The sequence below is a fragment of the Orbilia oligospora genome (assembly GCF_000225545.1).
Source record: "Orbilia oligospora ATCC 24927 unplaced genomic scaffold scaffold00078, whole genome shotgun sequence".
Taxonomy (NCBI): domain Eukaryota; kingdom Fungi; phylum Ascomycota; class Orbiliomycetes; order Orbiliales; family Orbiliaceae; genus Orbilia; species Orbilia oligospora.
The window spans coordinates 391,458-406,233 of NW_011645635.1; the positions used below are offsets into that span (position 1 = coordinate 391,458).

The 14,776-nt window shown below is 45.1% G+C and overlaps 5 protein-coding genes across 5 annotated transcripts; 1 reads left to right on the forward strand and 4 right to left on the reverse strand.

The window, feature by feature from the left end:
• Positions 1–628: 628 nt before the first annotated feature.
• On the reverse strand, positions 629–2,809 carry AOL_s00078g121 (uncharacterized protein; the record flags this gene model as incomplete). The annotated part of the gene is made up of 4 exons (XM_011123384.1): positions 629–1,012; positions 1,071–2,191; positions 2,252–2,546; positions 2,606–2,809. 4 exons carry the CDS (start codon positions 2,807–2,809, stop codon positions 629–631), a joined length of 2,004 nt encoding a protein of 667 aa, XP_011121686.1.
• Positions 2,810–3,543: 734 nt separating this feature from the next.
• On the reverse strand, positions 3,544–6,542 carry AOL_s00078g122 (uncharacterized protein; the record flags this gene model as incomplete). Its single annotated transcript, XM_011123385.1, has 16 exons — positions 3,544–3,955; positions 4,033–4,114; positions 4,184–4,241; positions 4,308–4,533; positions 4,591–4,645; positions 4,704–4,753; positions 4,817–4,935; positions 4,997–5,018; positions 5,100–5,212; positions 5,288–5,394; positions 5,463–5,680; positions 5,759–5,802; positions 5,890–5,935; positions 6,082–6,087; positions 6,177–6,220; positions 6,306–6,542. 16 exons carry the CDS (start codon positions 6,540–6,542, stop codon positions 3,544–3,546), a joined length of 1,839 nt encoding a protein of 612 aa, XP_011121687.1.
• A 1,307-nt stretch (positions 6,543–7,849) lies between these two features.
• On the forward strand, positions 7,850–8,268 carry AOL_s00078g123 (uncharacterized protein; the record flags this gene model as incomplete). Its single annotated transcript, XM_011123386.1, has 3 exons — positions 7,850–7,876; positions 7,990–8,101; positions 8,180–8,268. 3 exons carry the CDS (start codon positions 7,850–7,852, stop codon positions 8,266–8,268), a joined length of 228 nt encoding a protein of 75 aa, XP_011121688.1.
• A 248-nt stretch (positions 8,269–8,516) lies between these two features.
• Positions 8,517–9,359, reverse strand: AOL_s00078g124 (uncharacterized protein; the record flags this gene model as incomplete). The annotated part of the gene is made up of 2 exons (XM_011123387.1): positions 8,517–8,864; positions 8,943–9,359. 2 exons carry the CDS (start codon positions 9,357–9,359, stop codon positions 8,517–8,519), a joined length of 765 nt encoding a protein of 254 aa, XP_011121689.1.
• A 1,031-nt stretch (positions 9,360–10,390) lies between these two features.
• On the reverse strand, positions 10,391–12,223 carry AOL_s00078g125 (uncharacterized protein; the record flags this gene model as incomplete). Its single annotated transcript, XM_011123388.1, has 3 exons — positions 10,391–11,878; positions 11,944–12,100; positions 12,168–12,223. The coding sequence occupies 3 exons, from the start codon at positions 12,221–12,223 to the stop codon at positions 10,391–10,393; spliced, it is 1,701 nt and encodes a 566-aa protein (XP_011121690.1).
• Positions 12,224–14,776: the final 2,553 nt, after the last annotated feature.

Below are 14,776 nucleotides of genomic sequence, written 5' to 3' on the forward strand. Positions count from 1 at the left end.
CACCCGGCCCTCTCCCCGTGCACAGCTCAACAGCCAGCCGGCTGGAGCGGCTTCCCCTGTTGGGAAAAAGCTATGATCGTCTCTTTTAAGCTCTCTGATCTTGGTATTGCGTAGGAGAAAAGTAGTATGGGGTTGTTCAGCCGAACAGTGTCGTGAAGCGTCGTATAGCTGCCATTTTTCGATCCGATAGTATCGCAGGTTTTTGCTGTCGCTGTCTTGAAAAGTTCCTCCAAGGATTTCCCAAGCTTGCCGGCCTGTTCGTTTGGATTTGGGGTAACAAGAGTCGGAAGAGTCGAAGGGTGTTTGGGAATGGACCCTGACGGTCACGTGATGCCTCTCACCACCTTTACCTTGGCTGGAGCTACCCAAAATGAATCTAAGAAGCCATTGAATGGAAAGAATGGAAAGTAGTTCGGTCAAGTTCGGTTGAGAAAGTTGAAATATGAAGGTAGACTAAATACAAATGAAGAAACGCCACCCTAACGACCTAATCTTTCTTAGATCTGCTCCTATAACAAACCTGAACGCCACCATGATAGTATCCCAAACGCTAAGCCCAGACAAAATATATGTAAATGTAGTGAAATGCCTTGAAAGAAAAATACGAAAGCACTTTTAGGTAACGATATCACTCGTCGTCGCTTTCATCTTCCTCCGAGTCTCCTTCTTCGTCACCAGTTTCATCGCCTTGACCATTCTCTCCCTCATCCCCAGACTCGTCTGAATCGTCTGAATCATCTGAATCGTCATCTTCGTCGCCATCCTTTTTCATTCCAGGAACAGGTTCCCATTGTTGATAATATGGTTCAACCCATATCTTCGAATGTGAGAGTTTGAATGGATCGAATGGGAAGTATGTCTCAAGCTGGGTAGCCTCTGGAAGCTCCGTACTAGAACCCCTACTCGAGAATAAATTTCCCCTTTTGTTCCTCTCAATTATCGAATAGCAATAGAAGACACCAAAGTGGCTTGCAACTTCCGCAAATTGAGTGACAACATTTTGGGAGCAGACCTATACTAAGTTATTAGTGCCTGTCTAAAGCCAAGATCAAAAAGATATGATAGCTCACCTTAAGTGGGTTGAATCTTGAAGTAAGGAGTCGGTCAATTACTTGAAGTCCAGGAGCCCATGATTGCGGGCTTCTACTGATATCCTCGATTGATTCATCCTCCCCAACAGGGAGGGGGGTTTTCCCTCTAAGGTCACGCCACCTGAAACAAAAGATGTACATAACAGCCTGGAAAACTGCATAGAATCCACCGAACTTTCGGACGTTTGGGCTTGTGCATTCTACCTCTCGATCTTTGAGGTACTTCTCTAACCACAGACAAAGCATGCGAACAACGGACCTTACAGCGTCTCGCTCAAGTAACTTCGCCCTGGCTACAAAGGATGCAACGTATGCCGCTGCTGCTTGACGAGCAACCTGAGGCTTTGTCGGGTCCATTGCGCGCTCTACAAGCATTCCCAGGAATATGTCCATAAAGACCGGCGATTTCTGTGCCGCCCAAAACACAACAAACTGGATGTATTGCGATTTAAATGTTGTTAATATTATGGTGTCGAAGAAGTGGAGGAGGAGTTCAAAATTTTCTAGATCCTCTTGGGCCGGCTCCGCAACGCTCCTTTTAGGAAGCTTGCTATCGTAATATCCAAAGACAAGGGCAAGCATCGCATCGAGCTTGTCGACTGTTTCCTGAATCATTTCTATGGTTCGGGGTTCGCTGCTCTCCGGATCTTCATCATCCTCATCATCGTCCGCATCACTGTCATCGTCTTCATCGTCTTCATCGTCCCCAATACCCGAATCCGACAAATTCTGTCCATTTTTTGACTCCAGTGATAACTTGAGCTGTCTATCGAGCTCTTCACCTTCTCCTTCCTCGAGGTCCTCCAGGTTGATTTGTATTTCGCCGTCGAGGTTGATCATCTTTTCGAAGATCAACCCGAGTATCTTTGCCTTCCCTGCCGGAGCATATTTGAGGATCGCAAGCAAGTTCTTAATAAAAGTTGTCTGGTGTATCTTCTTTTGTCCTTTGAAGGGGAATGCCGCCGATATAGCTGTGAATAACGAGTTCCATACTGTCGGCGCGAGTCCTAATATCGTTTCCAGCATTTTGTGAACCGTTGCGAAGATATCCGATCTCGGGCTAACATTAGAGCCGCATTCTTGGGCGTCCTTTACGGTTTCTAGGGGAAAAAGTCAGCCAATAGCACTGAATAAGGTCCTAAACATCACTCTTCCCGTACCAAGAGCTAAGTGCTTAACTAGCATCTGTACCACTTTCGCCGTATGTTGAGGGTGAGCGGATATAATCTGAAGCAGAAAGGCCATGTATTTCCTATAGAAGGCCTGAGGTCTCCCCGCCCAATTCGTATGAATGATGTCGTTGATAAGAGGAGCGCAGCTTTTATCCAATTGTGAGATGACCAGCATTAGGCATTGTATCGTTTGCGAAAGTTCTGTTGCATCTGGTGCCGATGGGTCCGAGAGTCGGGCTGTAAACTTCTTCCTGAGTTCCTCGAAATGCTGTGATTTTCCATTCTGAAATCCAATTAGTCAACAAGGTGTTATGTTGGTCGACTTTGGGATTGATGGACTACCTTGTTCTGATCCTCCAATGCGGTCAATATGATCTTTCTGCGGAGATCCTCGCCAAGGTCTTCATCCGTAAATCGGACCTTCTTCGCAGGACGGTCATCCGCAGATGCCATTGAGACGTCCGAATCTTCGAGGGTTGATGCTTCTCGTTTCAAGGTCTTTCGCCCCACCATGGCGGGTGGTGCCGGCGCCGACAGAGTGACCATAGTTGGCACTGGCTCATACAGGGTAAAGGTACCAAAAAAAGGCACGAGACCAGGTGGATTTTGCTATATAGAAATGATAAGAAGGATATGAATCTGGACAAAGGTCAGGTAGATTACCCCCTTATCAGTGGGATTTGTGATGAGGTCGTAGGTGTGAGTGGGTAAGGATAGAAAGCTGTGGACTTGAGAGAGAGAGGGTCTGATAATTTTTTGATCTCAGTTTCAGGATTTTGGCTGAGTCGAACTTCTGCCATTTTTACTTTTTGGCGCCGCACTAAGCCAGTTTCGGACAAATTGCCATTCCATATTGGGAAACTCAGCAAATACCACATCAAACACAAGATCTCACCTCTCTCATAATGCATAAGCTAGTTTCCAAAGCTGCCCCTTGTGCTAAAAGTGAAGTTAAACCGATCCATAGATTACTTCTAGGCTAGGATATTTAGGCACTGTTTTGGCTTGATACTTTAGATTGATCCAACTAGTGCGACTTCAGCATCTGCAATTGAAAGACTGATTTACTATCAAGACCTTGATACAGATCGTGGTATCATATCATGATATCCAGCTGCGACACACGATTACGACATAATAGAATAACTAATTGACCTGTAAACTCAAAGGTCTTCTAGTTCAAAATATGTTTTATATTTATTGTAAGTACTAGTTATATGACTACTTATATGTATATTATAAAGAAATATAGCAAAATTGATATGATCATGACTATTAAACTATACAACATCGTTCCCAACCATTCTTCTTCCACCCTTCTCGTCAACAGCCACATCGGGCCCGTCGCCTACATTCTCCTTGGCTTTTTTCGCCTTCTCACTCTTCTTCCTCGCCTTTGCCGGCTGCACACTTTCCAGCTTTGTGCTAAGTGTATGCTTCCCTACAAGTAAACTAAATAGTAAAGCTGCCACGCTGACCCCGACAAAATACCACCACATAACACTCAATGACTCGGCATATGCATCCTGAATTGGTATTCTTTCATTCGCGGGTAACCTGCTTACAGCGCCAGTGCTGGATGCTCCACCATTTCCGGAGATTAATCGTACGGTTTCTGGACTGAGACTTTGCATTATAGATGGGATTCTGCGATTGAACTCATTGGCGAATATGACATTTCCGACAGACACACTAGAATCAAATATCATTAGATTGGTCTCTTCTTTTCTTCGGATAAATTCTTATGGTTTCTCCATTTCTTTACTTACCCAATGGCACAGGCAAGGTTTCTGATGAAAGCAAATGCACCAGTGGCTACCGCAATATCGGCAGGTTGGATCGTACTATGGACTATTCAAATTGTCAGCAAAAAACATCCCGTAGCTACCGGGCACAATGCCTAAAATACCGGTCACATACTAGCAATAAGTGGAGATTGAAAGTTCGGTCCAAGGCCAAAGCCGGCAATAAATTGGAACTATGATCTCTTGTCAGCATATATGAATTGCGATAAAAAAATACCGCCTAGAAATAGAAAACTCACGAAGACAATCTTCACCATCGAAGACGTTCTATCCCAATCCACAAACGCTCCGGCTCCGGCAGCCATAAATACCAAGCCGATTCGCATTATCGGGCGGTAATTTCCGGTTTTTGCAATGACTATTCCAGTACCCATGGATCCGATGCTCAACATGAAAACAAACGGCAGGTTAAGAACACCAGACATCAATGGTGTTTTCCCGAGAGCCGATTGGAAGTATAAAGGCCTAGATCCAATTGTGAGAAACAGCGACTGTCATTTTGACGACGGGGAAATAACTTACAGGTAAAAGGCGCCAGCAATGAAGGTTTGAGCATGCAAGAAACAAATAACGTAACCTAGCGCTATGTTAGTATTGAGGACTGGGGATATAACAAATAATCAAATTGTGCTTACTCGCAAGTGCTGTTTTGTGACCAAATACTCTCGGGGGCATAATGGGATTCCTAAAGTAAACTAAATTAGTAACGAGTTCGTAATACATCTAAAAGAATAATGAATTTCCTTACGCTGTGACTTTCCATTCGATGAAGATGAGAGATACGAGCATAGTTGACCCGATTATTAGGCAGGAGAGGACCAACGGGCTATTCCAAGGCTCAGTAACTCCACCACTGTCGATTCCGACCTAGATACACAGAGATTAGTAGCATATTCTTAGTCTAGTTCTCAGCGCTCGCAAGACCTACCAAAAACAAAGTTGTCCCTCCACTGAAAGAAAAAGTATTGTTAGTGCCAAAGCCTATGGGAAATCAAGGGTCCCGTGGTGCCCAACTGAAGCCAGAAACTTACACCGCGAAAAGACTTCCCAGCCAATCTACCTGCTTCAAGCCTTCCATAACACCAATTTTCGGAGAATGTAGATGCAAGAAGTACCAAATAACGACCATAGCGATGAGGCCAATCTAAATCATAATATATATTAATACATCGATCTAAGGGTATAAAAATTCTCCAAAGTACTTATATTGGCCACTCACCGGTATGTTAATAATAAAGCACCACCTCCACGACGCATGTGTAGCAAAAGCTCCACCGATAATCGGTCCAATGGCGCTAGATATCGCCCATGTCGCCCCCACAGCCGCTGTTACACGACGTCGATGTTAGATCCGGTTCCACAAAAATTATACCTCAGCTCAGACAACATCTTACCTAGATACTTTCCACGCTCTCTCATAGTTACGATATCGGAAACAGTAATGTTAACCAGTACCATAATACCACCTCCACCAAAACCTTGGATTGTACGGCCGGCAATAAGGGTCCCCATATCCTTTGCAGCAGCTGTCAAGATACTTCCAACCATAAAAATCACGGATCCAACCATAATTATTGGTTTTCGACCCCAGATGTCGGAGAATTTACCCCAGCTAAAGACAATTGATTAGTTCTACACACGGAATGATTCCTTTTGACATTTATATTTAATTTTCAAAATATTGCCGTACCTCGGGATAAAAGCCGATGAGGCTATCAGGTATGAGCTTCCAACCTAGCAGTCAAGTAGAGTCAGTTTTCAAATTATTATTATAAAAAATATAAACTTATATAAAGTTATAAAGCGACGAGTATACTATACCCATGAATATGCAACGTTTCCACCAAGGTCCTCGATTATTGCAGGCCTTCCCCACAAAATGTATTAGTTTTGATTTTGATATAGTACGACATCAAATTGGTCGTGTGGTAAACCTTCCGTGTTGAAACGAATGGCGTATATAATCCTAGCAATTCTAGAATTGTTCAGAATCAAATGAATCTGAATACTCACAATGCACTATGATATCAAAAAATAAACTGTTAGTAACATAGTTCCTTCAAAGAGCAGCCGCAAGGGGGGCTATAGCTAGCGAATGAAGAACTAACGTTGATACAATGGTTTGGTCCAGCGCGCATAGAAATAAGTTTATCTATTGTAGTTTTTGGTATTAGCGGGCATATCCGATGACATACAACCGAACGAAAAAAACATATTCGATAACAAAGAAAACTTACACATAATGCGCTGACAATTATAATTTTAGTTTTAGTATCTGCGGCTTCATAGCTGACAGTGGAATTGATAGGCTGTAGTTCGGTTCCGATGACCTCCTGCTCACTACTACTTCCTTCACTCCCCGTCGAATGGTTTGCATTCTGATCGCTCAAGGCCGATATATCGTTTGACGGTTGCAGAACCGTGGCGCCTTCGCCTGTTGCCGCAGCTAGCTTTTCTAGATCCGTTTCTCCCATCCTAACTCCAAAATCGTGAAAGAGATATCAAGTCGTCAAGTCGTCAACGTCGTGAACAGTTGAAAATGCATTCGTAAGAGCTTAAGAGAAAATAAATTAACAGGAGGGAGAAGACAACTAGTTAAAAGACTCAAAAAAAATCTAGAAATCCCCAAGTTATTATTATTTCCTCTCAACTTTGATCTAGCTAGGAACTCTCCAAGTCTCCGCCGGAGCTAACACGCACCCTGCGCCGATGGCGCCCTAAATCCTCAAGTCGGGTAACGGCAAAAGAGCCGATGCTTGAGGGCTAACTACTTGTAAATCGATCACCAAACCGCGAACTAGCTAGCCAACCAACCAACAGCCTGGCCACAAAATGGTGCAAAGAAAGGCCTAAGTAACTATTCTGCGTTCTCGTGTGCACTGTGCGTGTACAGGGCGTGTTCGCAGATTAGTCGTGATATCATATAGCACCGGCCGCATATATGCCTACCGAGCCAATCGTGGCTACCGACGGCAAGAGGGAAAAAAGATATCAATGCATGATCGTAACGATAGTATCACGGACAAATTCTTCTCGTTTTTTTTTTAATGTCTCAAACCTCTCTTTGAGATGGGTACCATGGTGCAATCGCAGAATCTACCAAACCGTTAACGAGCTATAACGCTACAAACATGTGGACCATGTGGGTCCATAATAACAAGGAGCTGAGTCGTAACCCCAGAAAAACTTGGCCTGGCTGGGGATTTGATTCGGGCGAGCCCGTGAGTTAGAATTCCTGGCCAGCAAGGGCCACCTGATCAGTTTAGTTTTTTCTTCTACTGCAGCAATGCGGAACCTCGTTTTGCCGCTTTGATACATGCGGATAGCTCGGTTGAAATAAGCTTATATAATCTTGGATAAGTGGAAATACGAAATGCCGTCAATGTGAAGAATGTTAATGTAACCCATAGAGCCCAGACGTACTCAGTATGCATATGAACTGGCATTGGCCCGTGTGTAGCCCTGCTAAGTTATGACCCTTGAACCTAGCAGAATGTCGAAAGTAGTTGATCAGATGTATCCGAACTGAAGTCGAGAGTCAAGAGAAACGCAATGTGTGGATAGCTTAGAAAGCTAAGTTAGCTGGGTGCGTTGTTGCCGACGTTGTTTCCCGATCATCGGTGGCACGGCGCACCGAATTGAGTTAACATGCAACAACCTCCATTCCTCAGCGGTCTTGCGCTTTATCTTGCAGCTACTGACACGCCCTCAAATGCAATATCAAACTCTCCGAGATATCACGTTGGCATTCTAGACCACTCACCTCGCCCCAAAGACCACAATGCCTGGCGAGGCGGATCTTCAAACGGTACGTTTTTCTCGCTTCTAACGTTATAACCTGCCATAGCCATGTTCTTGGGACATTCCTTTCGATCGCGGTAAAGCCTTATTCTGACGTTCTATGCATGATGATCACTTTAGGAACTTGATTCGCTGCGTGTTCTACGCGCAACATTGGAGTCTGTGAGACAATTTGTCGACGCGATTGAAAATGATTCGAAGGCCATGAGAGAAAATGCCAAAACTGTCACAGGTTGGTGTTTTACCATATCCTTTTCTTTCTTTTTCTTGACGGTATATCTCTAACTAACTAACCTATTTATAACTACAGAATTGAGTAGAAAATGGGGAGAAGTAATTCAAGAGGCTGCAGTTGTTGTAGGAGAGACTAAGCCAAAACCACCAGGTCCTCGGCGATAACCTTCTATCGAAAACGTTTTGAAATCAATGTATGATAATGGGACAAGCATGGCCATGGGAGGTTAACCGATTGTATTGCATACAATCAATGATGCGAGTATAATATTTAGTTACAAATATGCATCTATCAAATCCTATATCAAATGCATTGATATGTCACCAGGCATAGTGACAATGTGCCCCCATCAGTGCCTAGACCTCAAGGGCTAGTAGCGGTAGACTACTCAAAACCGAATACTAGTAATACATTAGCTCTGCAAAACATCCTGCTTAGACTTCTCAATAAGCTGCTTTAGTTCTTTGTTAGTCTTATCTAGCTTTTCTTGTAGTTTTTTCTCCGCCTTTTTAACATCGTCAGGTCTCGCTGTTCCTGCCTTCTTTAGCTTCTCAAGATGTGTGAAATGCGATCCTCTAATGTATTGCACTTTGTCTAGCCATTTCTGTCCAGCCTTTTGTACCAATGCTGCAGTGTTCTGTCGCGATTCCTTCGTCGGCATTGGGATTGGGACTTTCAGGATATTCGGTGTACTCGGAGAGACTTGTTGGGGGTTCATCGACATCTGGGATAAAATTGTGTTCTTGATATTGTTCACGAACTGTATCACCCCCATATCAGTAATCAGGGCCCCTTTCTCCAAAAGTATCGATAATTAAGGGATGGGGACAAGCCATACGCTTTCATCGTTAACCGTCAAAATAAACTCCCTTCCCTTAGGCGCTACGTGTGCAAGCTCGCCCAACTTCAACTTAACCTCCTTAACCTCCTTCCCACCATCCTCCTTCTTCCCATGTGAGATAGTAACCAACAAATTCTCAATAACACTAGGATCGACCCTCCCACTAAAACTCTTCAAATGCTGAATCTCTGTTTTACATCCTTCCACAGCATGTTTTACCGAATCATCGAACTTCTTAAAGTTGTACGGATCATCGTTCGGTGTCTCTGCCGCTGCAGCAGCATGTGCAGGGTTCGGTTTACCCTTACGAGAGTATTGCTCCGGTGCTTCATCCTTTAAATTCGTCGGTCCCTTGTTCTTCTTCAGGAACATCGGGGTGGTAGAGATGCCCCGAGTAGATCGGACAAATGGCATGAGTGGTAGTCCATGGTATGAGTGGTGATTTGAGCTAGAATTGTTCCCATGATGTAAGTGAACAGGATCTTCACGGCCTATAACCCAGGAATAGAGATGATGAATGAGCGAAAAAGGTACGCGGCACACGTGGGGGGGTGGGGGTTCGTGGTATTCCCGGGACTTACATGTTTAGTGTAGTCGAGGTAGGGTTCCCAGACAGTCGTCCAACATGCGGGGTCCCCGCGAGCCCTCGAAGGCTCAATGGAGCCTTTTTAACAATTAATGACCTCGACAGCGACATTCCGTGGGAAGTGGATTGGTGAGACAGGTCGGACGGGATGATCTTGTTTTTCGATAAATTTTGTGAAACTTCGCCGGTGCATAGAAAAAAATGCAACACGTTACATCCGCAGCCAACAAGAATATTCGTCTTGTCAACAGAAGTTTAGCATGGAGGATGCACAGGTTATGTAATTTTTAGTGTTACGGATCACAAGGTACGATATAATGGTGCTGTATACACTTCAATTACTTTCTAAGTGCTATTGTTTATGTTTTACGGTGAATTTATGGTAGGTTTATGAATTTGAAGTATAATGCCATTGGTTTTGGTTGATTTCATGTATCTCTCACAGGCGTAATGGAACGAACAGGATAAAAAAAAGTATTCTGGGCGAAGAAGATTATTCGAATTTAAGGAAAGGGAGGTTTTTACTAAGACAAGTACAGAAGTGAAAGGGTTTAAAAAATGTAGAGAAAAAAAAGGTCGTCGGTACAGAGCGACGGCGTTAATGGGAAATGCCTGGAGAGACATTGATAGTCAATTAGGGATAGGAAAAACAGCAATCATAAACTCCCGTAAGAAAAACTCCATGGAATGCATATACTAAAAGAGGGTATATTGTGGTAAGAAGAAATCAACCCAGGTTGCTAGACTTCTTCCGTAGTCATTAAGGAAGAGCCCAGTTGGTAAAAGAGCATAATCGAATGAGTAGTAGAAAGAGTTTGTGGAGGATATAGCATTTGAGGTAACTTCATCGATGAAGGCACTAAGTCTTCACCCTTTTGGTGGTGGTGGTCGATCCGGAATCTACATCCATCGAATCAGGCGACTTCCGTTTCGAAGCAGTATTATCGTCATCATACAGTCGGCCAATTGTAGGAGTTTTGAAATTGAGAGGACTTGGTAGAAGATTATCATCGCCACGGAGTCCACCGGTCGCCCAATCGGATGAGAAAAAGGCGGAGGGGGATGGAAGCATATTCTCTACAAATCGGCTAGGGAGAGCCGAGATTGGAGTCTGGTCAAGCAAGTTGTTGGCGGCAGAAGTGGGAGGGGGGCGGGCGAACGGATTTGGAGGACCGGAGCCGCCGGCACTCAATGGAGCACTGTTACCAACGCTCGGGGAAGGTGGCGGAAGAACAGCACCAGGTGGGAGTGGTTCATGTGGGCGTGCGGAAACAGGGTCGGCAGTTAAGCCAGAATTTTGTGGGGAAGTGCCACCAGTATTGGTATTGGCGTCCTCTTCTTCGTCATTAGGGATCTGGACCTTAAGAACTGGGCGCTTTAGGCCGCCCCCGGGTGTACTGATCATGGATGGGGTACGAGTTGGGGGTCCGATTTCCCCAGTGCTCGTCCTAATTAAAGGGAGGGCCTTCGGGTCGTCCTCTGACACCGAACCGTTTGGCTCTCTCTTGATCAAGGGTTCCCCGGCAGCGTTCTTCCTCGCCATAGCTCCAACATCGATCGAGTTGGCTCTGATGGGAGATCGATCCGGTCCGAACCAATGTTGGGCAAGCAGCGAGGAATCCCCAGCAATTGGTGTGAAGATGCTTCGTGATTTGGTCCGGAGTCGTGTAATACCGTCCGAAGCTGGTGGATCCTCGACCATTTCATCTTCCTCTTCGCCGGTCAGCATTTGTTGGTCATTGGCGACTTGGATTTGTGGCTGGTGTTGAGGAACATGTTGCTGGTCAGGTATGATATGAGGAGGCACCTGTTGCTCATGCTGGTGCTGGGGAGGTTGTTGTTGTGGTAGGGAGCTAGGCATCGATTGACGCCTCAACAGGTTCTCCTGCTGCTGCTGCTGCTGCATAAAAACCTGTGCGCTGTTTGGGTGAGGACCGTTCTGGGTGTAGCTATAACCGGGAGGGATAGTGGCAACTTGGGCTTGAGTGACAGCCGGGTTGAATTGATTCACGAAGTTGAACCCGTTCGGTTGCCCGCCAATTCCTGGATGTATCGGCTGCCCATTTGGTCCGATGATAGCACCTCCAGACATATGTCGTTGGTGGGGATGTGGAGCGTTACGACTGATTGGACGGGAATGAGGACCGGGGCCGGGAGTTAAGTGACGACCAGGCATGGGTACCGCCATGTTGTAGCCCAAAGAGTTTGCTCGGTTGTGCATAGGTGGAGAATTAGATTGTCGCATACCATTCATCTCGGTAGCCTCGTCCTCGTCATCTTCACCTTCACTGTTCCCACCCTTATTGATGTAGTCATCAGGGCCCTTCCTCTCGTGGGGTGCACCAAACTGTATTCAAAACGTTAGATGGTGGAATTAACTAACCAAAAATCCTGCTGAGTATATCAACTTACGTATTGTCTTCTGTCTAAGATGTCTTCGATCTGGGTTGAAGAAAACTCGTAGAGCTTCTTATTGTTTCCGAAAATAACGATAGCAACATCGGCTGAACATAATACAGAGAGCTCATAAGCCTTCTTGAATAAACCACCCTTCCTCTTCAGGAAGGTTCTATAGAAATCATCATGATGTTAGCAGCCATCCCACGTTCATTGTATTGTCCAAGGGCTATACGTACACAGAACGATTCCTATCGTCCTTGATGGCTTTAATTTCGATCTTACGTCGTCCCATCGTGTGTTAATTATAATAATAAGGTGTGGATGCCGGAAATAATTAGCGAACCGAGGACCGCAATGGTTCCTGGCGATTGGTGAGTGACGCGGCCTATAAACTGGCCGGGAGTTGCTATTGAAAATAGGAGTAGTTGTCTAGGACCCAATGTTTGAACTAAACTTAGGACGCTAGTACGGAATAGTAATGAAGATGGGAGCCGGTGGTGAGAAACCGGTTTGATCTATTTTTCGGTTGAAAGTTGGATCGCTGGCCTTGATAAGCAAAGGTAGTACTTATATTCTGATATTTATGGCAGATATAGCGTAGGTGACTCCAGTCGAATATCAAAAAACGGCCAAACTTGGTTTGTTTTGTTTAATTTTCGCAAGGAAGAAAGAAAAAAAAAACTGGAACTCGTGGCGGATCGATGAAGATCACGCTATAAAGAACCTGCTCAGGGCTGAGAGTCGGTGGCTGTTAACGTTGTGCCGCGCCAACAATGGTAACAGGCTGGTTTTCCACGGCGCCGATTACGAGGGTTGGGTCTGCGAATGCAACTGTTGGAGCCAGCGCTGTTAATTCGGCTCTTTATGGTTGGTCGGAAAGGGTGTTCCCGACAACGACGACGATGATTGCGATGAATAACAATGAAGATGAATGGATCAAATGAATGCGCGATGCAGGACTGCAGGGGCACATTCAAACCGAAACCCTAAAGTGGAATAAAAAGAGGGCAACTCGAAATTCGGATGCCGGCCTGTGGAAGCTTCGTGTTCTAATGCAAATGCGAATGCGAAATCTGCGCGACAGAAAATAACAACGTTATTACTATTACAACCTTCCCAACTTTTGTGCATGTGGTAGTGGCAGTAGTGGTGGTGGTAGTATGGCAGCTCTCGTATCACAACGCCGAAGAAAAGAAAAGGCTTTTCCGAGAATGGAAACAATGGAAATGCTGATTACAGTAGTCTAATGAAGACAAAGGAAACAAGAAAAGGGGAAAAAATAATTTTAATAAAAAAAATATTATACGAAGTAAAGAAACAACCTGAACGATGACGACAGGAATGCAGGATGGTAAAAGTAAAGTGAAGTGAAGTGAAGCAAATAAATAAAACAAGGCAATGAGGATTTGCGCAATGAGGATGGAGAGGGGTGTACCATCTATCTATATACGATGATGTAGGGACAGGAGCACCGATGGAGCTCTAGGATGTGAACTAACAGAACACCACACCAAAATACGGAACGGCTTGAAAGGTGGGCTTGAATGTGAGGCACTGTGGGTTCCAAACTTCATAGAAAGAAAAGAAAAAAAAATGCAACGAATCAAAGCATATCGGGGTGTGAAAAGAGCCTGGGATGGGACTAACCTCTGTGATCTTTTTCGTGATCGAAACCAGATGGGCTCTATCGATAGAAACCCACGCACTCTGCTCGTTACACTTAAAACCGGTAGCCCAGGGTCTGAATGCGGTCCAAAAAGAAAGGTAAGGTACGAGCGACTGGGGGTAAACGTTATTAGAACAAAGATGGGGTGGAATTTGGGTTATGGGGAACAGATGCTTCTAAGGTTAGAGTGCTTGTATGAATTTTTAGAAACACCATGCAGGCGACACCTTGTGTCCTTATAGGAGACAAAAGAAGACTTTTAACTGGGGAAGGAAAAAGCGGTGCTGCTCGAATTATTTTGGTGGGAAGGGCCGACCGACCAGAATAGCACTGTAAGCGGGAGCGGGGAGAAGAAAGGCAAAGAGTGGGAAAGGAAGAAGAAGAGCGACGGGTGGGTTTATATTTAGAAACACCGTCTGCCAAAGGGGTGCACACGCGCAAAAGAAAGAAAATGGAAGGGTAAAAACGAAAAAGAGATTTTTGACATGGACAGGACGGACAGGCCAAAGACAGGCAAGGTGCAGTGGGTCCTCGGACCACTTGCAGTTAGGGCATCAGTGCAAGATGTTCAGGTACCAAATTGCTTCGGGGGCTTTGGACGGTTGGGGTGGGGATATATCCCTGACGGCTTCATTACAGACCTCGGCCAATCCTCGATACCAGGTACCGGTACATGTCCACAGCATGTATACCGTGTAATGTAATGTACTTGCAAGCTCTTCCGCATAGAGATAAATGCGACTGCTTACCAGACAGATGGATGTATGTTCACGAGACAACTTGGTTATTCTCGAACAAACTTGAAGAGCAGTAGGCAGGCGGTGTCGAGTAGACGCCATATGTATCATCGCAACGTTCGCTAGGCCTTCTGTAATTTCACAGGCTCGAGTTCCTCAACTCAGCAGGTGGTTGAACTCATGATAATTTCGGCAAACCCCTGGTCCTCTCGCTGATTTCATCCGCGCAGAAAGTGACGGGATTTAGACGCAACCCGTGTTTGAGGTACATTCGAATGTCTGGCGAACACTTGGATTCCCAAAGCGGTGGGTTTTCCCACCAAGCAAGGTTTTTTTTTCTTTCCCGCTCCCTATCATGCTAGAGAAAGAAAAAATCCCTTCCTGGTGGGATTAATATTCGTCGACGTCCTTTTGGGAATCGCCAAGATGAGAGCAAACCAAC